Source organism: Gobio gobio (genome assembly GCF_949357685.1).
Source record: "Gobio gobio genome assembly, chromosome: 6".
Classification (NCBI taxonomy): domain Eukaryota; kingdom Metazoa; phylum Chordata; class Actinopteri; order Cypriniformes; family Gobionidae; genus Gobio; species Gobio gobio.
Window position 1 is genome coordinate 15,939,416 of NC_137102.1, and position 23,243 is coordinate 15,962,658.

At 36.7% G+C, this 23,243-nt stretch overlaps 1 protein-coding gene across 1 annotated transcript in view; it reads left to right on the top strand.

Annotated features, from left to right (window-relative positions):
- The window catches only part of dpydb (dihydropyrimidine dehydrogenase b), a 194,473-nt gene that overhangs the window by 8,602 nt on the left and 162,628 nt on the right, over positions 1-23,243 (top strand). Inside the window, exons 2-3 of the mRNA XM_079818480.1 lie at positions 10,054-10,164; positions 16,026-16,108. Of these exons, the coding sequence (XP_079674606.1) occupies positions 10,054-10,164; positions 16,026-16,108 (194 nt within the window). The remainder of the gene's footprint in view (positions 1-10,053; positions 10,165-16,025; positions 16,109-23,243) is intronic.

The window sequence follows — 23,243 nt, forward strand, 5'->3', positions numbered from 1 at the left end:
ACAGTTAGACCTTACTTTATTTGTAACTTTGTTATATTGTATTTATCTAGTGTAGTTGTTCTTTTTTTTTACTGACTGATCACTTGTCATTAACAATGAATTAACTTTATTAGTTAGGCTAGTAGTTTTTGCTGTTACATCGAAGTACTTATAGTATGCTTTAAGTAATAAATAGAAAGCAAAGTTATATTTGCCAACCCTACAAAGCCTTTTTTTTTTCTTGCTGATCTGAAAAATTATCCAATCCGTGACTCAGAAACCGTAATATGATCCGAACCGTGACTGCACAAGAGAGAAACACCACTATATCTCAGTGAGCAAAACAAACCATTTATGATGTCAAATAATTAAGAATTTCTCGGATCCAAATAATAAAAAAGCAGATGATTTTTCATGGTTTTCCATCCTTTTTAAGATCTAGATACCGGAATTCAACAAGATAAAAACGTTTAGTCTTTAAATATATATTTTTTCAAGCTGTAGCAAAAAAAATTAAGTGTTTGAAAGGACATTGATGAGCCAGCAACCCTTCAGCTTGGGTTATCATACTGTCATCCACTCAGCAGGTTCATGACCCTTAGTCAATGATCATCCCATGTACTACTGAGCGGTATTAAGAAATCTGTTCACACACACCCTGGTCAGGCCCTTTGGACGGCATGGTAGGCCTCTCCTCTGGAACGCAGGATTTTGAACTTGTCCCACCCTGTTGCCTTTCCGTAGTTTGAAATTATAAACATGAATACATAGATTTTCTTAGTCTGATCCTAGTCCAACACTGTCTCTTAAGAACTAGTCTAAGTAGCACTTAGCCAAGTCTTACTTTTCGGACCAATATAACTGACTGTAGTTATAATGACTAACTTGTAAGGCTAGTCTAATCAGTTTATGCAACCGGCCACAGGACTGAGGCTTTAAAGAGACCGTTCACACAAAAATAAAAAATCTGCCCTTGTTTACCCATGTCGTTCAAACCTGTATGACTTTTTTCTACAAAAGAAGGTATTTTGAGAAATGTCCCAGTGTTTTTTTTTTTTGTCCGTATAATAATAGTCAATTATATGGACAAAAACATTCTTCAGTATGTCTTTAATGAATAATTTGAGGAATGTTTAATACATTTTTAATCAAAATCATGTGACGCATATGTGAACATTAGCAGGTCTCTCATAGATGCCTAGCTGATGATCAGCCGTGTTTTTCCGCTTGAATCAACTTCCTTTCACTCATTACAGTGACTGAATATTGAATAGAAGCTTCTGGAGACCTTTAGCTGAGCAAGATGATGTTGATGCCAAATGATCTGTATTGCTCTCTATAATTATGTTACAGGACTAAATGATATTCTGGGCTTGTGCTGAACATTGCTGGGCTTCTGGAGCGCTGTGGCTTCATTGCAGCTATGGAGGATCAATTCCTGTATTGATTTCAGGCAAAAAGACTAGGCAAGAATCTCTGTAGATTGTGTTTAACTATTCCGCCTTAGGGAGGGAGGGGGCTGTGTTATGAAAGATGAAGTGTGCTTTGGAAAGGGGTCAAGTTGCCTACATTGAGATCATTGCATAAATGCTTTTAGTTATGAATTTGCCCTTTTTCAGCATCTGGATGTTTCATTAGTATTAATTATAGTAGAGAACACACCTGAACTCATTCAGACAGAGACAAAGCTTGCTTTTAGTGGACTCTATGTTCTGGGTAGCTGTCATTTATAAATGTAAAAGTGTCATTTAAAGGTGCAGTGTGTAGTATTTATGAGGATCTATTGACAGAAATGCAATATAATATACATAACTATGTTTTCAGTGGTGTAGAAAGACCTTACATAATGTACTGTTATGTTTTTATTACCTTACAATGAGCCATTTCTATCTACACACACCGCGGGTCCCCTTCCAGTGAAATCACCATTTTGCGCCACCTTGTTTCTACAATCTATATTTAAGATTTCTAGGTCAAACAATATGTAGCAAATTTGTAACATCAGGTGAATCTCTGAACAGATGGTCAAATATCAGATGGTCAGATGGTCAGATATATATATTACAAGTTGACTTTAATGGCGCTATATATATATATATAGTGGGTTTAAAGGCTTGTCGATTCCTTATGACTGACATCAGACAACATCATTCCCTATCATTTGATCATATTCACTGTTCTTTTTCTGTATAGGGAGCAGATTTTGCTTACTTTGGCAGGAAAAAGCCAGTATTGATTTGTTGCCTCAGTGGATCACTATGACCAGCAGAGAGTGATAAAGCCAGTCTCCAGAGCTCTCCCTGTGGAAATGAAACACAGCACATCACATGCAGCTTAAAATGCATTCTCTTTCTAGCCAAAGCCTGGCATGGTTTTAATGAAATGTATACACTTGCTCTTCAATATGCGATTCTGCTGCGATTTCATTCTGTTGAATTCCACAGCTTTTTTTTTCAGCTCAATGCTGTGGTATTTTGAGAGGAGAAACCTACCTCCCAGATGAAACTCGAACCTTGCTGACATTTTAAAACGGGTTTTATTTCAAGTGACAAAGCGATGTAGCCTCTTGTGAACAGAGTTCAATCTCATGATTACTGTATATATCTGGTAAAAGAAACCCATGATATTTCGCCAATTACCTTACGACCTTTAGAAGTGAATACACAAAAAGCAATAACTACGCATAGTAACCCTCTGTTTGGTCATAAAATAGGGCCCACACTTTCATTTCCAATCTTTGTTCCACTAAAAGCCTATTTGACATGAAATAGACTGGTTTCCATCTAGAGCTTGTTCAACTGTCACAGAGGGACTTTAGTAGAGATATTGATCTCTTCTTGTATAGATCTTTTCTTCTTATAGATGTGTTTCCCCTTACACAATATTGATCTAATTGGCAAAGGTGCACAATGTTTTTCATTGCTTACAAGAAACAGCCTTCACTCTAAACATACTGGGTATGTTTCTGTACTGGCCTTTATTAAGTGTTCTTTTTTTAAATAATTAATACTTGTTTGTTTATCCTTTCCGGCTCTGTATGGACTGTGTGCCACTTTGAGGTTGCCGTTCATTTTCAGATCTGTTGATCTGCGACTGGTCAAACATGGCTTTACTCGCTCATTATTACTTCTGCTTCTCAGACTGAGCCTATTATAGCAAATAAACAGTAGCTTGACTGGCTCAGTCCCAGCAAGAGAACAATGCTGTGCAACGTCTCTGAAATGAATGAAAACAAAGAAAATTGTCTTTAAATAATACTGTTTAAGATTATAAATTCCATCTAGTTCCAAGTTTCCAACTAAAAATAGTCAAACTAATTCCTACCGAAGTCCCTTTCAAGAAAAGTCTGTTCACTTTGCGGCCATATTGCTATTTTGCTATTTTGGCCATCCAATATCTATTTGAATCCTGGAATCTCAAAAAAAAAAAAAAAAGATTTGGACTAGCAATTAAATAACATATTTCAAATCAGCAACACAATCTGACATGAACGGTCCCATAAATGTTGCTTCTTATTCTCAATTAGTGTTAAAAAAGCGTATTTTTCAGGCTAGACTGGCCAATGCGCATGTGCAGTCCTAAGTGCGAGTCTCAGGTTTCTATGGGAACTGCCGCTTCTTGAGGCAGCTGCGATGGGATGTATTCCGCCATATTGTGCATTGCAGTTTCTCCCATTCATAAGTAATAAGAATGCTCCGTATGTATATCTATATTCCTAGCATCTTTGGCTAAAGTTCTGGAAAGGATCTCTCAAATTTATAAACAAACATTCGTCCAGTAACAGTAATAGAATGTTAGTTCAAAGTTATCTGATCTATAATAATGTTCTCAAAACGTTAGCACAAAAACATTCAAATCTGGACGTCTTGAACATTCAGAGAAAATTCAAAAATAACATTTATGTTAGCTGGGTACAGTCTATACCAAAGACTTTATATATAGGAAGACGGTGCACTCGATTACTTATGAATGGGAGAAAGTGCAATGTCCAGTATGGCGAATAAGCCCCGCCTTCTAAATGGAAGAGCCAATCGTTGATTAGTAAATTCATCACGTCACTGCAGCTGCAGTTAGAAGCTCCGGTTGCTATAGAAACAGGCAGTGTTCTGAGACGCGCGTTTAGGATTGCGCATGTGCATTAGCTTTGTCCAGGCTGAAAAAAGATTTTTTTTTTTTGTCATGATTCAAGCATTTTTAAACAAAATTTATGAGACAGTTGTTGTCAGATTTCATTGGTGATTTCAAATATGAAATTTAATCGTCAGCTTGGCGAACAGTTTTGGAGAATTTGATGTTTCCCCATTCAAAGATATAGGAGCTGCACTTGCATGCCCGAGAGGTGTTTCAAAGATGGCCGCCGAGTGAAATGACTTGTCTTAAAGGGACTTTGACTATCCTCTCCAAGCAAGTTTTGTGTTTTTCTTTTGAAAGTGAAACTGATCAATCGCATTATTCAACGGTTTGATATTTCCTAGTATTCGCCGCAGTGCAAAAACAGGACTTCATTATTAATATTATTGTAATATTGTTACAGTGTTCGTCTTGTTGCCAGGCCAGTCGTTTCGTACATTGTTACAGATGCAGTCACATTTACCTTTGCTTGGCAAATTTGGCAAAAAGCTATTTCAGTAACTATTAACTATTATAACTATTTCAGTGTATGTGCTTACGTGACTTCATTAACCACTTCTCTTCTGGTGTGCGACTGGCTTAACAAAGTGTAGTAAATGCAAAACTATATTTGCGCTACAAAGTGTGTTCTTGATGACGATAATAAATGAAAATAACATGATAACAAATACCGGTTTGCAACATCAAGTAGCATTAAGTGAAACTACTGAAAGGAACTAAAATAACGAAGCAAATTATAATTTGTGATGCTGTCTACACTGGATACGGACTTTTATTACACAATGATTCACAATGATTCAGATTATAATTGAATGATAATAATTAAAAATATATATACAAAAACAATGCTCACTTTTTTGTGTTTCCCTGGATCTCCCTGTTTGCCTGTGTCTTGAACCCTGTTGCTGTCTGGATTGTTTGCCCTGTGATTTTGACCTTCTGCCTGTTATTTGGATTATGGTTTTGGATTTCCCTAATAAAGCTCAATATGTGACAATTTGGGTGCCTTTGCTCATCCCTACAAGCAGAATAAAATTATAATAAAAAAAATTAAAAAATGAAAGTTTTTCATGCAAGACCTACCTTTCCAGCTCAGTGCTCCATACCCCTGACAAAACCAAGAATGATTTACACATGCTACATATTAATAGTGATATTAATAATTTATCTCTTCATGTTTCTAAGAGTAAATGGAAACAGCCTGGAAGGACTTTTTTCTTCCCTCTCACAATATTTGTTATCAAACATAAGTCATTTGGAAAGTTTTGTAGCATAAAATGGCAAAAACAACATTGAAATTTGTTTAGGGAATGGTGCATGACTGATTGTAAACTGAATTAATTGGATAAATATTCACACAGATAACGCACACCGCAGCGTTCAAGTGTCATGTCAGGAATGTTTTTTGTCAATGTCCTCTTTTTGGGTGAAGGTTTTTCTGACACCTGGCTTACGGGCCAGAATGCCAAAGTAGCTTATTTCAATTTGCTCCTGGCCTCCTGTTCTGGCCTTTGTCAGATAGTGTTTCAGCACAGTGAAATGACTGTGGACATGGTATTCTTTTACACTACGAAGAGCATGAAATTGGTATTAGTGTGATGGTAATGGTTGCTTCTCCCTCACTTGTTCTCCTCTCTCTCAGTAAACTGCCTGTTAATTGTGTTTGCCATTAAAAGATCCCACACTGGTGCCTGCCTTCAGCTCCTCGAGTGTGGTGGGGTGATTTGACTGGCAGGCGTGAAGGTGTCGTGCGGTGCGTATTTGAAATGAAGGTTGCTCCTGAATCAAATGATGATGGTCCCCATCATGGCTCTCATTTCACACTTTACTGTTTCAGTCGGACCCCTCTTTATTGGCCCCGCTGCACTGCCGTTATAATCAGCGTTGTCACAGACGGCTTTGAAGGACCTTGGATTGAGCGTGCTTTGTAGTTCATATCAATGTTTTAAAATTCTTTCATGTTTGTGGAACACAACTGCATGATTATCTTTGCTTTTTCTTCATTTATGCTGCAAAACGAGTCATATTATTCAGTGTTGGGGAATGTTTCTTCTATGTGTAATTTGTTGCAATATTGAAAAGTTCCTTCTGTCAGTTGACTCTCATTCAACTGACAGTTAGAAGGAATCCAAAAGTAACTTAAAGGAACACTTCACTTTTTTTGAAAATAGAATCTAATTCCCCTAGAGTTAAACAGTTGAGTTTTATCATTTTCAAATCCATTCAGCCGATCTCTGGGTCTGGCGGTAGAACTTTTAGCATAGCTTTTTAGAACGATTAGAGCGTTAGTATCTCGCTCAAAAATGACCAAAGACTTTTGATATTTTTATAATCAAGTTGCTGCATAATATCATTGCGCCTGCTGCACCCATTGTACAGCAGCAAAGTTCCTTGATTATTACCATAGACTGTAAAAAAATATGGACGTAGTGTCCGTGACGTCACCCATAGGATTCGGAAGAGCAGTTGAAACGAGAAGTAGGGATGAGCTGGCCGTTGCCATTTTGGCAGCGCGTCATTGCGTGTCACTCCCGGATAATAGAAAATGGGCAAAGAGGCGGGACGTGGGTGGAGCTGAGGTGACGTGATGACTAACAGACAGCAGACAAACGGCAATCCACCTGTCACCTGAGTGTTCCTTTAAGTTACTTTTGCATTCCTTCTAACTGTCAGTTGAATGAGAGTGCTTTGAGTGCTTTGAAGATCTTCAGCTTTCAGGCATTTTCCTTTATATTGGAAGTGCTTTTTTTCCCGTAGTGTTTATCCCCCAAAATCATTTGCATGGCATGGTATACCACCAGGGCTTGACATTAACTTTTTTGCTCACAAGCCACTGGCTAGTGGTTTAGTTACAAGCCACACAGCATTTTCACTGGCCACATACCATGGGGGAAAAACTGCTATTTAGCTAATTTTAATATATCTCATAATTCGGCAGCAGGTATATTTGGCTGCTGTCACTTTAAGACCTGATGCACAGATCCATTATACTGTTACACATGTGTTTTCTTTCTCAACTGTTTACGTTCTTTTTAAACAAACCTGACCGTGTTTACGCAAATACTCGCCAAGAATGTTTAAGCGAAAAAGAAAAAAAAAAAAGAACTCAATTTAGAACTGAGAACTTTATCTTTGTGCACTTTGGGTGTGCGCACAAAAATCTGCAGGAACGAGTAAAATTCTGTTCACTTTGCGCAATCCCACGCCAAAATTCAAGCCCTGTGACCTTGTAGAGGAGGCGGGTTTATGTGTCAACTCGCTGTTGGCGAGATGAGAGATCGAGAAAGCTTCAGCTAGTATCGTCTATTTTATGGGGAAAATTTGATTTCAGTATCTGTATGTAGAGAAAAATCTATATTTTTGACAACACTACATTGCACTTAATTTATTATTTCAGATGCCTTTTTAAAAGACTACAATGTATACAAATGTATATATTATATATAAAATTCATCCCGCCAAATTTAAATACATTGAATGTATTTTGTTACAGAATACATGCTCAAAAATGTCATTTGTTACGTATTCCGTTACATTACTCAATTTGAGAAACGTATTCTGAAAACTTGGATTACTTCCACATTGAATTGCATTTTATAAGTGTAGGAATGCGGCCATCAAATCCTGCTTACAAAATAGGTCTAATCTGGTTTGTTTTTTTCTGTTCCAAGTGGCTGAATGTGTTAGGCCAAGTCTCCCTGAAAGTGCAATATATTATAATTTACTGTAGAGGAACAAAGACTATAAGGGCATGTTTATGCAAAATATGTTTTGCTTGGTTAAAAAAGAGAACAATTGACCAATATTCCCTTTTCAGTTTCTTTATTTACTCAGCCGTTAAAAGTGTGAAAATAGACAAATAAAATATTCTGTTTCTGTACAGAATTTGCCATTACATCTAAAGGATGATATGAAACATTCCATAAAAAAAAAGTCAAGATTGTTACAGCTGACTAGGGCTGCACGATTTGGGGAAAATATCTAATTGCGATTATTCTGCGATTTAAAATGTGTTTTTTTGTTGTTGTTGTGTGTGTATATTACATTTTGTGTTTATATATTAATATGGCTAATAATAATTATTATTTATGTTGACTAGTAAACAGGAAAACATGAAGACAATAAACACGACTGCATCAAGATATGGGGCCCTATCTTGCACCCAGCGCAATTGACTTTGTACACCGACGCATGTGTCATTCCTATTTTGCACCCGCGCAAAGCGCGCTTTTCCCTCCACAGAAGCACGTCGCTAAACTAGTGAATGCACTTGCGCTCCCTGGGCGGTTCAGCGCAAAAAAGGAGGCGTGTTCCGGCGCAAACAATCCCTGGTGCTATTTTGCTGTTTCATTAAACAATTGCGCCACTGACCAGAAAAAACCTAGTCTAAAGTCAGTGGCGCGTTGCGCGTTGTTCATTATGCTATTTTAAGGGCGCATGCTTGACCATAATGTATAGCGTGCACAACGCGCATACACTTTGCTCATGTAATCTACACAGATGCAAGTTATTTTTGCAAATCATAAATTGTTACACTAAAAAAATATTAACACATGAGATATCTTCATCTTCATCCGTCATATGACGGAAATCATTGTGGTGTGCCACGAAGATGTGAAAAAATAGGCATAAATCTAGCTTACAAATGATTCAGGCTAATTGTAATAATTAAGGATAAGACCTGTTTGCCCAATAGTGGCAAGACATATATGTATATAAGGACATCTGACAAATTGGTTTGTCCGTCAAGAACCAGGAACAAAAATCGACTGAAAAACTGAAAAAACTGAAAGACTGAAAAAAAAAAGACTGTGAAATCACCTTTACCATAATGTACAACATTACAACTTCACTTCTCTGTCTTTCACTGCTCTTAAAAGAACATCAGTCTCCTCGGCTGTGAACCGCTCCTGGCGTGCGCCTGGTAAATACGCCATAATAATAGCAATCCATAATGGAACTTGCGCACCTGCTTTTAAAGGGAATGTTGGATGACGCTCGGATTGGTTTATTCACGTTACGCCCAAACCACACCTATGAATAATGAAGCTACTTCAGACCAACCCATTTTAGATTTGCGCCGGGCGCAAGAGCCATTTATCCCGCCGGGAAAATAGCAACAGCGCCGAGACCCGCCCACAAAGTTACTTGAGCTTCGCGTTTTGACACTTGCGTTTCAGATCGTTAAAATAGGGCCCATGGTGTATTTGAGTATATTTTCACAATAATGAAGTATGCAGTGCTGATTGACATAGACTTTATCACTGTATAGAATACTATAAAATAATGCATTGTCTGCCCCATTCTGTGATAAGAAGCCATATCAGCTCACAACCACTCGACTGACTATATGACGTGAGTTAAAACGTGTTATTAAACGTTGTATTTTGTTGGACAACAGGTTTATGAATGCTTCGCATTACTAGTTTTTTTCAAACACACGTTAAGCGACTCAAACTCGCAGTGCTTTCAGACAGAGCCGCTCTTCACTGACACGCTGGGCTGCGCAGTTATATTTCGTTCTCCCTTCTCCTTCAACTCACAAGGAACAATGTATAATGTTGCTACCTAAGGACAGCTTTTATTCCAACATAGGCAGGGGGTAAAAAAATTATGTGCACTTTCATTTAAATAACTTGGCTATTGATGTAAATTTAGCAAATAATGAGTTACTTTACTAATAATAATTAGATCAATAATCGAATGAAAATAATAATTTGATTATGTAACATGCAACACATAATAACATAATAATAGTGCAATTTGAATTGCATTCCAGATACAGAGTGTGTTGAACCATTACATCAGTCATGTTTACTTTAGCCTATAGTTTATTTGTTCTGCATTCATTGAAAAATTTTTACACATCATACCATTATGATTTTGCATTGATTGGTCCCTTTTAACTTTTAACGATTTTCATTATGTTTAACTGTACTTCAGAGTATCCTCGCCTTGAACCCACGGGTGAAGACTTATGCAAATCTCCATTCCACTGCCTCTAAGAAGAATGAGAAGAAGCACTGGAAGAGAAACACAGAGAGGAGCTGCGATGTGAGTATTGTTAAAAAAATCTCTTCTCACGGGCTGCATGCTGAAATAACGCACTTTTCCAAAACTCTCACATATACTGCTGTGCTGCCTTTGAGCTTTGCATTAAATATTGAAGAAACAGCCAATGGGAAGGAAAACCCTTGTCATGGCATTCCGAACTTCACGTCTTTCCTTGTTTGTGAAATGTTCACATGCTGCCGATTGTCACAATGCGTTATGGTTACAATGTACTTCTCAGAATGATGAAAATTTGAGGTTAAAGAAGAATAACTGCAAGCCATCGAGATGTTAGGGCTGGTTCTCTGAATCTCCTGGAAGCTGTAGCCCTCATATCCTCTTCTGTGAGCAAACTTCGTCCCAGTTTACCGATGATAATGAGTACTCTGTGATGTAGTTTATGGTGTGGTGATTCAATGATTATGTCGGTGATGGCTGTGATCATATTACTCTGATGAGCAGTAATAGGGCCGAAGATTATAATTCCATAATTAGTTCCAGCCGCCTAGTTTGTCCAATTATTGTAGAGATTCAAATTTTGACTCTTTCTGCCCTTTTGCTTACAATTTGTCAGTGAGTAATTCTCTAGCACTCATCAGAAAACTGCAGCAAAAGCCTAAAGGAGACATTATGAAAATGCATCATAAGCAGATGCCTCCCTCCCCCCAAATCCCCCAAGTGGATTAAATATTCCAAATTTCCTCTCAATTATTATCATATCCTGTGAGTCCTGTGAGTCAAGGCTCATAAGCATATTCAAATGTTCCTTTTAAATGCTTTTCCACCATGTGGCGACTGTGTTGATGAAATACCAAATCTTGTTTCCAGAGTTTGCATATTAATTAGCTGTTAAATTATACTACCAATTCCCAGCACTAAGCATTTTGTCTAATTAATAATAATAAAGCCCCCAAGATGTTGGATTAGACTAATCCTTTGCAGGGGAAAATGCTACACATAATTTCAAGAGAAAATGTCAATGGTTATCCCAGTCCCAACAATGCCTCAGTGTAATTGGAAATGTAATTATGTTTCATTTTACCACACAGATGAGTTTTAATACCACACAGAAGCTTTGAGATTAGTCTCCTGTGACACAGGGTTGACCAAGGTCAAGTATTTTTGCATTTGAAATGACAACACAACATAACACTGTGCTATAATAAAAGTTGCTGGTAACAGATACATCTCATACTTCATCATAGTATGATGATGTTGTTTGATCTGTTGACTACACTCTCAGAAAAAAAAAGGTACAGTGGAGGTACAATTTTGTTCCTCGGGGAACAAAACGTATAACTCTACATTTAAAGGTACACAATTGGTCCTTAAGGTATCATTATACCATTGTTTTCCTCTACTTAGAGCAGGGGGAGGCGGTCCTAGCGAGTCGCTGTCTCGCAGAGTTTGGCTCCAACCCTGAAAGACATCTATAGAAGCTCTTATTGAGAATTAACAGAGGTTTAGATGTTGATGTTTTATTGAAAATGTTTGGTCGCCATTATGGTGATCAGTGTTTCCTTTAGTTTGGCAGTTTCACTCTTGGCTTTTTATGTGAGTTTGTGGTTTTTGTTACAGTGTTAACGAAACACATAATCTGTTCAAATCAAAAGAAGCCATAAACAAAAATTGTCATGAAGAAAAATTTTGACTAAACTCATCACTGACTAAAAATGTTAATAGATAAATAATATTCACCAACAACACTTTCTTGCCACAGATCAGACATTCTGAGTTTAAACTTTTTTCCCACTAGAATGTATTTAAAAATCAAGACGCACACAGATATCAAGAATCAGCATATGAATCCAAACAATGGTGACATACTGTACTTAATGCTGCAATGCATGCTGGGAGCCATGAGTTTTATACTGTGGTGACTTAGTAGAGTTGGAGCTAAACTCTGCAGGACATCAACTCTCTAGGACCGAACTTGCCTACCCCTGACTTAGAGGTACAACAATGTACCCTTGAGGGTACCACCCCAGTGATGGCCACTTGTACCTTAAAATGTACAATTTTATACTCTTTTTTTTTTTTTTTTTGAGAGAGAGTTCAGACTACACATCTAAGAGGAGACAGTTACATATATAATTTCTTTGCTAAGTTTTATTAAGGTAAATATCATCAATATTGTTATCGGTAACAGTACTGATACCTCTATTAAATGGAACGTTTTTGCAGTTTGTAAAGATCAAGTATCAAAAGTACTTCAAGATTGATCCACCCATCCCTTTTGCTGATATGCAGTTGTACTATGGGCTGTTAACATATGTTATGCTCGTGATGGAGCACTGTCGGTTCCATCATGGAGGGAGTGAAAACATGCTCTAACTTTTAACAAAACCCGCACCTCACTATAAGCATGCAACTCTTCCTCTCCACACCGCTCACATATTCTGCTATCAAGTCAAAATGATATAGTCAGATGGTCGATTGTGCTGAGGTTATCATATATTCTGTTAAATCTTTTGAGTGGTATCAATAAAATAACAGAAAATCCTTCTCGTGGCATTCAAGGCATCACATTGAGGCACCGTTTGAAAAATGTAAAATGTGTGTAATGCAAAACAGACTGTATTCTTGATTTGTCTCTTCTGAATCTGTATCTTGGCAGAGGTTTCTGCAACACAAGGTTGCCAGTGGAAGAAAAGAATCCAGTGGAGGTTCATAAAATAACTATATCAGAATATCAGATGGCTTACTGGACTGGTTTCTTATTCACCACCCATCTGTGTTATAATAAAATGTAGTAACTCTCTCTCATGCCATAAATTAACTCAGTCTGTGAAATCGAGTTAGCCACAATCTCAATCGTGTTGTGATTTTATTTTCTTGGCGCCTCAGCCGTATGTGTGTGCGGGGGAATTTCCTGGCTGCTCATCCCTTTGAATTTTATTAAATAGCTTAAGTCAGTTGTCACAATGGCTTCTGTGAAACTGTATTAGCTTATGGAATAAAGAAAACAGCTTAAGCAGCTTGAACTTTGCTTCCTAAAAAGGGAGGGGTGGGGGAATCCTCTTTAATGTTTCTCTGAAAATGTCAGCCATGTCATGTTATAGTGTTAAATGGCACCAATTAATCCTTCCGTTTTAAAGTAGAAACTCATAAATCTTTAAAAGCAGGATAATCTCTCAACGGCATAATCCTACAGTGTGGTAGTATTTAAATCGGCAGCATACAGAATATTCCATATGTTTCTCGGATTTAGAACCATTTAGAGGATGTTTGGTTATCTTTCTGATTTAAGGATTGTTATATTTCTCCCTTTATAACAGCAGTGGTCAATATAATCAACATTTGTCATGTTTTAATAAAGTAATAATTCAGGGTGCAAATTACAAAGAGATTCAAAACAAAAGGTTGATTAAACAGCTTTAATTCTTCACATTATATTGGAGACATTTCAGAATGCTTATTTTCAACTGCGCAAAATAGATGTGCACTTACCCAAAACATTTGATATAAAAATAATATTATGGTAACACTTTACAATAAATTAACATTAGTAAACTACATTATTTAACATGAACTAGCAATGAATACTTCTTATAGCATTAATCTAGTTTAAAAATTGTAACATTTACTAATGCATTTAAAATCAAAAGTTATATTTGTGTTAACATTAGTTAATGCACTGTGAATTAACCTGAACAAACAATAAACAAATAGATTTTTTTTTTACAAAGTAATGCTTAGAAAGATTAATAAATGCTTTAAAAATCATATTACTCATTGTTTGTTAGCTAATGCATTAGCTAATGCTAACAAATAAGAACTTATTGTATTGTTGTTTAGTGTTACTGTTATTATTTCATATACATTTTTTAAAATATTTTTATAAAGGTTAAAAAGAGCTGCTCTACCAACAAAAGTGGAGGTGTAGCCAAAAAAAAAAAATGCATGTAAATTGGAAAAAGGTGCAACACTCACTTTTGAAGAAATCCAACTATTGATAAAAAAAAAAAAAATTCTAAATCAATATACATTTTAATCAATAAAGTTGGATTTCTGTGTTGTGAGTGTTGCACCCTTTTCCAATGTATTAATCTTTAAAGGGGCACTTCAGCGCTGGGAAGATGAATGTGTATTTAAACGGTGTCATTTATGTAGTAGAAATGTGAAATTATTTTTGAATTTGGTGCCTTCTAGACTGAGAAAAGACAGAAAATGTATTTTTGTCTCATGTGGATAAAAGACAACAACTCCCAGAAAGCACTTGCGTTGCTGCCCTAAGAGGCCACTCCCTACACCGCCCCCAGCGTCGTTTTGATCTTCATAATAATACAATAATTTTGTTCAGTTAGAAAATAAACACTACAATTAAAAACTGAACGTGTCTTTTCAATAAAGTGTGAGTGAGCCGAACGAAAGTCACAGGACAGGAGTCAGATTTCATTCAGCACGAGAGGGAAGTAAGAGCTGAGCAGAGCTGAGGTAAGCACAGCTGTTATTCTCAGCGCGTGTCCAGTTTTCTGGCACGTTTTCTGATCGCATATGGAAGCTAATCTTTCATTGGAATTCATTGAAAAGTTGAAACACTCACTTTGCTCTGCAACGCTCCGTTATGAATGCCCGAGGCTGAGCGCATTTACATTCTGTGCGTGAGATCTCTCCCCTGTGGGCGGGTTGAAAACATGCGGAACAGCTCATTCTACTGGCTGTAGGTTTTAGCCTCTGGCCCAAAAATCCTCAGATGACGCAAAATGACGATATTTGCGTCATCAGAGGATTTTTTCCAAAAATAAAATGCATAATTCTCTCGTCTCAGGGGGATATGAGGGGGGAAAGTACCATAATTCAAATATACTATGGGGTTTCTACTGAAACAAAGCTGAATGCTAAATCACTGAAGTTACCCTTTAACTTTTATGTCTCTGGTTAAGTTATAGTTTTATCATGACAACTCTTATCATGACAGATTTTTAGCATGGATATGACAATGTGAATGTAATAAATCTGCTACGCTGCTGCTGATATTGCTGCTGCCGTGGATTATTGCTGCTTCAGAGCCAGTACAGGAACTTGCCACTGCCAATACAAACACCGATACGCATGAAATACATACTGCTTTAGCACAAATAGCTTATATAAATTACCCGTAGAAGATTTATACAGGTGGAGCTGGGGAAGGTGGAGGGTTTCAGAGAAACTCTGAAAGTGAGCTGTAAACTGCTATAGTGAACACTAACCACCTCATTGGCTGCAGATGCGACATGAACCAATCAGCTTGTGCCATGTAATTAACGATGTAAATATCATCAGCTGCGTTAAGGATCTGTCAGCCTGCGCCCTCTAGAGTTTCATGACAGAACTTGGCATTTTACCCAAAAATGAAAGTTCTGTCATCATTTGCTCACCCTCATATCGTTCCAAGATCCAAAACTGTATGACTTTCTCTTTTTCTGTAGAACAAAGTAAATGTGTGTGTTTTTTTTCAATGGTCTCCAAAACTGTTTGGTTTCCAGCATCCTTCAAAATACCTTTTATTGTGTGTTCCACAGAAGAAAGAAACTCGTACAGGTTTTGTAATGATGAAAATTCATAATAAATATATGAATTATATATGAGAAAAAAAGAGTAAAACAACCATAAATCATTTCTGTATTTATTGTATGAAAAGTATTTATTCCCAGATGTCCCTCTTTCATAAAATGGTAGCTATGAAATTAGCCATAGCATTACAAAAGTGCTCTTGAAAAGTACATATAGAGTCTCTTTAATAAATGTCAACCTCAGTGTAATAAATTCACTGCGTAATTGACAGACTGACATAAATGTTTTTGTTAAAAATGCACCCTACAAATTCAGGAAATGTGCCGCTTTGTCCCAACAATATCTCTCTGTGTTTTTCACTCCCACAGTCTTGTGTGAATTTGGAGAACAACTTCGATGACATCAAGCACACGACTTTGAGCGAGCGTGGGGCACTTCGGGAAGCGCTGAGGTAAGCAGGTCTCCATGGCAACAGTCACAGTCAATGCAAAGAGGAGTTTCGGGTGGGCAGCCGAAGGAACGTGTGTGCATGTGCGTGCCGCTTCGCGAGGTGAGGACGAGTGTAGCGTCGTAAGTCATTCTTCATTATTGAGGGAATAGAGGGGTGTACAGGCAGCACTCGGCCCTGCTTTTCTCAGGGATTAATTTGTCGGAGGGAAGCCTCCCTCTGGGCTTTGCCTTGACTCTTCAACCCTGCAGTAGATGCTAAGGCTCAGTGCACAGTGAAAAATGTAAATGTTTAATTTGTTAGTTGAAAATGCTTTTGGGGATCCCAAAACAACATCAGAATACTTGATCATGAGGACCACTGGTGTTCTGTTGTTGCTTCCAGTTTGTAGTCTTAAAAACAATGCAAATTATTAAGATTTAAGCTTTATAAATAATCTGGACAGGGTCCAATCTAAAGTATATTAAGCACGATCTTCATATGAATGACACCGTGTGCTATTATGCCTGTTTCCCACTAACATATGTATCTCTGCACCCATGTTAACAGGTTACAGCAAATAGCATGTAGCAGAAGTGTAGTGCAAGTTGAGCTGCAAGTGTTTTTAGGCACCGAGCCTATTTTTGCACGAGAGACCTGTTTATTAATATAAAGAATAAACTATTCATTCATTGTTTTAACACAGGCATATTTTTGGTTTGTTCTGACTAAATTGCAATGATTAAGTTGTATTTAATCTACACTATGGCCCTTGGGTTTTACCCCGTGTAAATTATTTACAGTGTAATGTGATTAGTCAAAACTCAACTGTTTAACTCTCGAGGAGTTGGAAAATAACCCTATTTTTTTTTTTAAAAGTGTTCCTTTAAGTAAAGCCTAAAGGTCATGTTCCATGAAGATTTTTTGCAAATTTCCTACCGTAAATATATCAAAAATGTATTATTAGTAGTAATATGCATTGCTAAGGACTTCATTTGGACAACTTTAAAGGCGATTTTCTCAATATTTAGATTTTTTTGCACCCTCAGATTCCAGATTTTCAAATAGTTGTATCTCGGCCAAATATTGATATAACAATAAATCTGTTGATTTATAACAGAACCCTTAAAACATTTACCCTTTTGACTGGTTTTGTGGTCCAGGGTCACATTTGTATCATCAAAAAAGTTTCATAACAGCATTTAATATGATTTTAATATATTAACGTTTCCAAAAAATGGATGTAGATAAATATTGCTGTTTATTGTTATGTTAGTGCGTATACAGTACATTAAAAATATTAAATATTGTCTCAGTTTCATTAATAATTTCATGAATTTTACTGCGGTTTAGTTCTTACTTAACTTATTTTGAATTTACTTTAATATTTTTGTGAAAACCGTGATACATTTTCTTTCATGGATTCTTTGATGAATAGAAAGAATAGTATTTAAAGGGATTTTAAAAATGTTAAATTAGCCCATGATTTACTTATCCTCAAGCCATCTTAGGTGTACATGACATTCTTCTTTCAGACGAATACAATCGGAGTTATATTCAAAAATGTCCTGCCTATCCAAGCATTATAATGGCAGTGAATGGCAGCCGAAAATGTGAAAATATCCAAATTTTTCATACACAAACCCATTGATTCGCTTCTGAAGGCCTTTATTAACCCCCTGGAGCCGTATGGATTACTTTTATAATGAATGGATGCACTTTTTTGGGCTTCAAATTTTGGGTTGCCATTTACTGCCATTATAATGCTTGGGTTAGCCAGGAAATTGTTTAATATAACTCTGATTGTACTCATCTCATTGTATATATGAATGTCATATAAACCTAGGATGCCTTTAGGGTGAGTAAATCATGGGATAATTTTCATTTTTGGGTGAACTATCCCTTTAATTGAAATTAATTTATAAAAAAATGTAAAATAACACTATTTTGTAGCTATATTGCCCACCCCTAATAGAGCCACAGTTCGGTTAGATGTGAAACACGAGTCTGCTGTTGCAGTTATGCTGAAGTGACACTTATGTACTGGTTATGTGTGTGGTGTAAAACAGGACTTAGTTCAGAAGCATTTAGTTGTTTTTAGCTAAATTAGTGCTAAAAGTGAGCGTATGTTGACTTTAGATGAGCCTTTCTCAGTCAACCAGAGGATACTAGCACTGACGACACAAAACAGTCTGATCGTTTACCCTGCATCAGTTCTGATCAAATCTGATCTGTTTTTCTGACATCTGTCTTTCCAACATAATGACCTATTCAAAACCACTGAAATAGCACCACATAATGACTTCATTTGAATAATATGTCTTAATTCTGCATGCCATCGAATATGCATGAGCACAGCATTGCATCTGCTGATCATGAATAAAAAACAAAACCCAAAACAGCAGTGAAAACCAAGAGTTGCGAGAAGAAAGAGCTAGAGTGATATTGGAGACATTAATACATACTTTTGTCCTGCAGAGATTTGATTTTAATCCTTCTTTAAACGAGACACCCCTGCAGTGACTGCCGGCAGATTTGATGAAAGATTTAGGTTTTATAACTGCTAATAATGCTGGACATGAAAGTCAGAGCGGCGCACACTGTTCTGGTGCTCATCACAGGAGGCGGCTGGCTTATTTGGCCTGTTTGTTGGGCGCGGAGGAAGCCCCAGGTCTGGATCCCTAGTGTCACGAAACAGCCAGGAAGTTGGATCCTCATTAAGGACCACAGATTGGTTCACATATAGTGTGGCAAAAGTTACTGAAATACTACTCTTTCATACCTCAAAACTCTAATCAAAGATGCTGTATTATAGCTCAAATAACTACATTTTGATGACTTATCTTCATGTCAGTGAAATCGTGCACTCCAAGCTCTTGCAGCATGAATTCACTTTGATTTCAGAATGAATCAGATAATGAATAAGGAAAATTGTGATGTTTCATCCAGAGGAATTTCTTGATGATTATGAGGTAAAGCAGTTTAGTCTGCATATCGAATTGTTTATAGGGCCTACATTGATATGGCAAGACATTTCTTTTTTTAAGAAATCAAACACATATAGCTTAAAACTGTGAGACTTAACCATGACTTCACTTTTGTTCACTCTTGTAGTTAAAGATACACATTATGTGTTGTGTCAGATATGTTTTGATTAAAAATGAATATGAAATACACCACCATTCAAAAGGGTTGGTGGATTTGTTTTTAAAGATTTTGAAGGAAGTCTCTTTTCACCAAGGCTGAATTTATTTGATAAAAAAAATATATAGTAAAAACGCATTTTGTGAAAAATTATTGTAATTTTAAATAACTGTATTCAATTTTAATATATTTTCAAATGTAATTTATTCCTGTGATGGCAAAGATACATTTTCAGCATCATTACTCCAGTCGTCAGTGTAACATGATCCTTCAGAAATCATTTTTATATTCTGATTTGATTCTCAAGAAATATTTCTCATTATATCAATGTTGAAAACCGTTGCTTGTGATACGTTTGTAGAAACTGACATTTTTCTGGATGCTATGATGAATAGAATATTCAAAAGAACAGCATTTATTTGAAACAACTTTATTTAATACATACTTGCTAAATAAACAGAAAAAAGCCAAATTTACTAAACAGTGGTCTACTGGCGAATTAAAGAACACAGACCATTTCCATAATGACCAATGCAATCTACCAAGAGCAGCGTAAATTAGCGTCTGGTTTAAGACATGCTTTTATTTTTGGATGTAAATAATGGCGCAAATAACAGTAAAATGACTAGCACAAACCTTAGTAAATCACCTTGCATGATTCATACTCTCCTCCCATAAATTTTGCGTCTGAAAGAGAAACTCCTACAAATGCACATGCAATAAGGTCGGCTGCAAAAATAACCCTGTCCACGCCTTTTCAGTGCTAATTTATCACTGCGTGTCTTAAGTAAATCCTGACAGTAATTTTTTAACGCCAAAAGAGGGTTTGTGCTGACGCAAGCTGTTAGTAAATCTGGCCCTTACAATCTTACTGACCCTAAAATTTATATTATTAGAATTATTAAAATGATCTTTATTAATGAAATTACATTAGAAATGTATTGGCCAAATGCGCAATGGTTTTCTTCTTCTTCTTCCGCCATGGGAGTCTATGACAGCCAGTGTTGGGCACGTTACTTTAAAAAAGTAATTAGTTATAGTTACTTCTTACAAATAGTAACTGAGTTACATCATTATAAAAATTGCTCGTTACTGAGAAAAATTATTCCGTTAGTAACGCCGTTTATCTATAATGCCGTTATTCCCATCACTGATGAGCCCATAGAACCTTATTGTAAAAAGTTGTGAAATTTGGCACACTAATAGAGGACATTCTAAACATTCACCACAGCAAATTTGGAATCCCTCTAGCGTCACCAACTGTCCAAAGTTTCATTTACATTTATGCTAATATATTTTGAACAATAAGAGTTTGAAACAAAAAAAAAAATCATTTGATTGCTTGGCTCAAGTTCAAGACTACTAGACGGTTTGTCCGATTTTCATGAAAATTCAACCAGATCATTTTCAGACCATGCTGGCAAAAAGTAATCAATAAACGTGCAAACAAATTTGATGAAGAGCGCGCCAAATTTGACGCAATACTATATCTCTGCAGCACTTTAGTGTATTCAGACTAAACTTGGTACATGTCATCCCAAGCATGACCTGCGGCTACATGCAGCGTTTCATCACAGTGCCACCTACTGGTCAGAAATATATGGAAAAATTGCCTTTTTTGCTTATAACTTCTGCATGGTTTGCCCCTCTCTTCTGATTCTGTACATCATGTCGAGTTGAATGATACCCAATATTCCCATATTGACTACTGTAAGGATTTTGTCCTAAAATGCTGTATTTTAAGAATGCATTAGCGTATTGTTACGAAACTTGGTATGCGTCATTGGGACCATGCCTTGAAGGTACTCAAAAAGTTTTGAGACAGCGCCATCTTGTGGTCAAAAGCTATAATGAAATTTCCAAAAATAATGATGACTAATGCTTATTGTTGCTGGTTTTCTGAAGCTCCCAGCCATGCTTGAATGTCAAATTGTTCCTTTTTGTGTGTGGCCCCGATAATTACAAGCAGCTTTATTTATTATTGAAACCATCTCATCATTTGGCAATGGAATTGCATTTCTTTTCCCTAATATTTCTTTTCCTTTAAATAACATTTAAGTTTTGTTAGGGAACTGGAACAGAATCACTGAATTCTTAACGATTTCATCCCTTGTCACAAGAGTTTTCACTAGACTTGTACTAATGTTCTGAAAGGTGAATTTGGCTTTATATGATACATTCCTATATGAAAGCGAGGATCTCAAAGCCGACAGTTGCCTTTAGTGTCTGTTGTCGAACCGATTTCACAGATGTCAGATGAATGAAGTCAAGTAACATGTTGCGTTGTTAATATGATGAGCTCTAATGAGGAATAACTCCTCTTATTATTCTCTGCTCCACCACACCCCTGACAGAAGCCCTTTTCCTTTTCCTGTACTTTCTTTGACACAGGAGCCACAGCATATAAAGGTGGATTGATCATTAAAACCGTTCTCTCATCCCAGCTGTCCCGCCACCTAGTCTGAAAGGAGGCTCCTTTGATTCGGAGCCAGGCTTAATTGGTCGTATCTAAAATGGTTTAAGTAATTAAGATGACAGAGCCGGTCTGTGAGAGGACACTTTCCTCATGTCCTCTCTGAGAGGTCTGGCACCTCTCTAGGGTCCTCATTATGATTCGGTCCCCACAAGTTACATGTCCTCACAAGTGAGGATTTTGACGGGTATCTCTCCAGCTTGACCTCCCACACACACATGATAAATTCATCATCTCTACAGAAGAGCGTTTGGGATTAAGTTGGTAGTAGTGGGTGGCAGGAGGTGATTTGACAGTGTTCACTAATGCCCACGTTGGTTTTGAAATGAGCTAACATTGTATCATGTTTTGTTGCACTGAGTAATGCACGAGCTGTGTGTTATTGCACGAGAACAAGTGTGCTAGTGGGATCCTAATGAGACCACAATGAAAACCAAGGTTCAGTCGTGATAACTCTCAGGATAGTTTCTAAAACATTTTGTTAAAATTTTTGTTACATGTCTGAAATGAACCATTTTTAAGGGGCGGCTTCTTTAATATTAATTTAAAATCAAAATGGACCATTCTTATTTTTAATGGAATATTGCAGTTCTTATGGTAAATGATTTATTAATTTCATGTGTCCTTGAAATCTTTAATCAAAATAGCTTCCCCTTCCTCATGCAACAACATAATTTCTCTTCTCTGATGACGTGTTTACTGGCGCAAGGGCGGGACAACCACACATGAACGGCAGCGGGCGGAGTCTATGGTGTGATGACGTAAAAATTATTTGTCGATGTCTTACGCTAGATGCAGTCAAATGAAAATATCTTTGCCCATGTGGAGTCACAGATCCCAAAACCATTTTTGGAGCTTACATTATGCTTTATTTATAATGAGGAGGATGTTTTAAGCTATGAAACTTGCAAGATGTTTTAACGGTACAAAGACCTCTTATATGTCAAAAGATGAAGGAAAGTGTCATGACCCCTTTAAACAAACTTTTGGAGTCATTCAGGCAAAAAGAGGGCAAATAATTCCAAAATAGCTTTTCACAATTTTTTTTTTTTTTTTTTTTAATTATATAATCATAAAAAAAGTATAATAAATTAGAAAAATGTAAAATAGAAGTATTTTCATCAGTGGTCTCATGGGCTATATTTCATCTGTACAATTTTATAGGATCAGCTGTGTTTGCAACTGTACCCCAAGCACTCACTTGTTGTTGTTGTTGCTGCTGTTGTTGTTGTAAAATTTGTGGTGTTCTGTTGATTCACAATTTATTACACAGTTGAAATGAGTGAGAAATAGGTGTGTGTGCTGAATCTATAATGGATATGTGTAACTAATCAGTTGTCAGTGTATTTTGCTGAAAAGTTCCCCAAGCCACATTATTTTCCCTATCCTTTCAAATAAAATGTTTTACAATTACCATGTTTGTTTTTTCATCTATGAATTTTATATATGCATATTTTCCCCAGTTGGTCAGGTTTTTAGCATCCCCCAGGCAAATCCTGCAGGCATCCCTGTGAAGGATGACTGTACAAGTAAAAGATAATG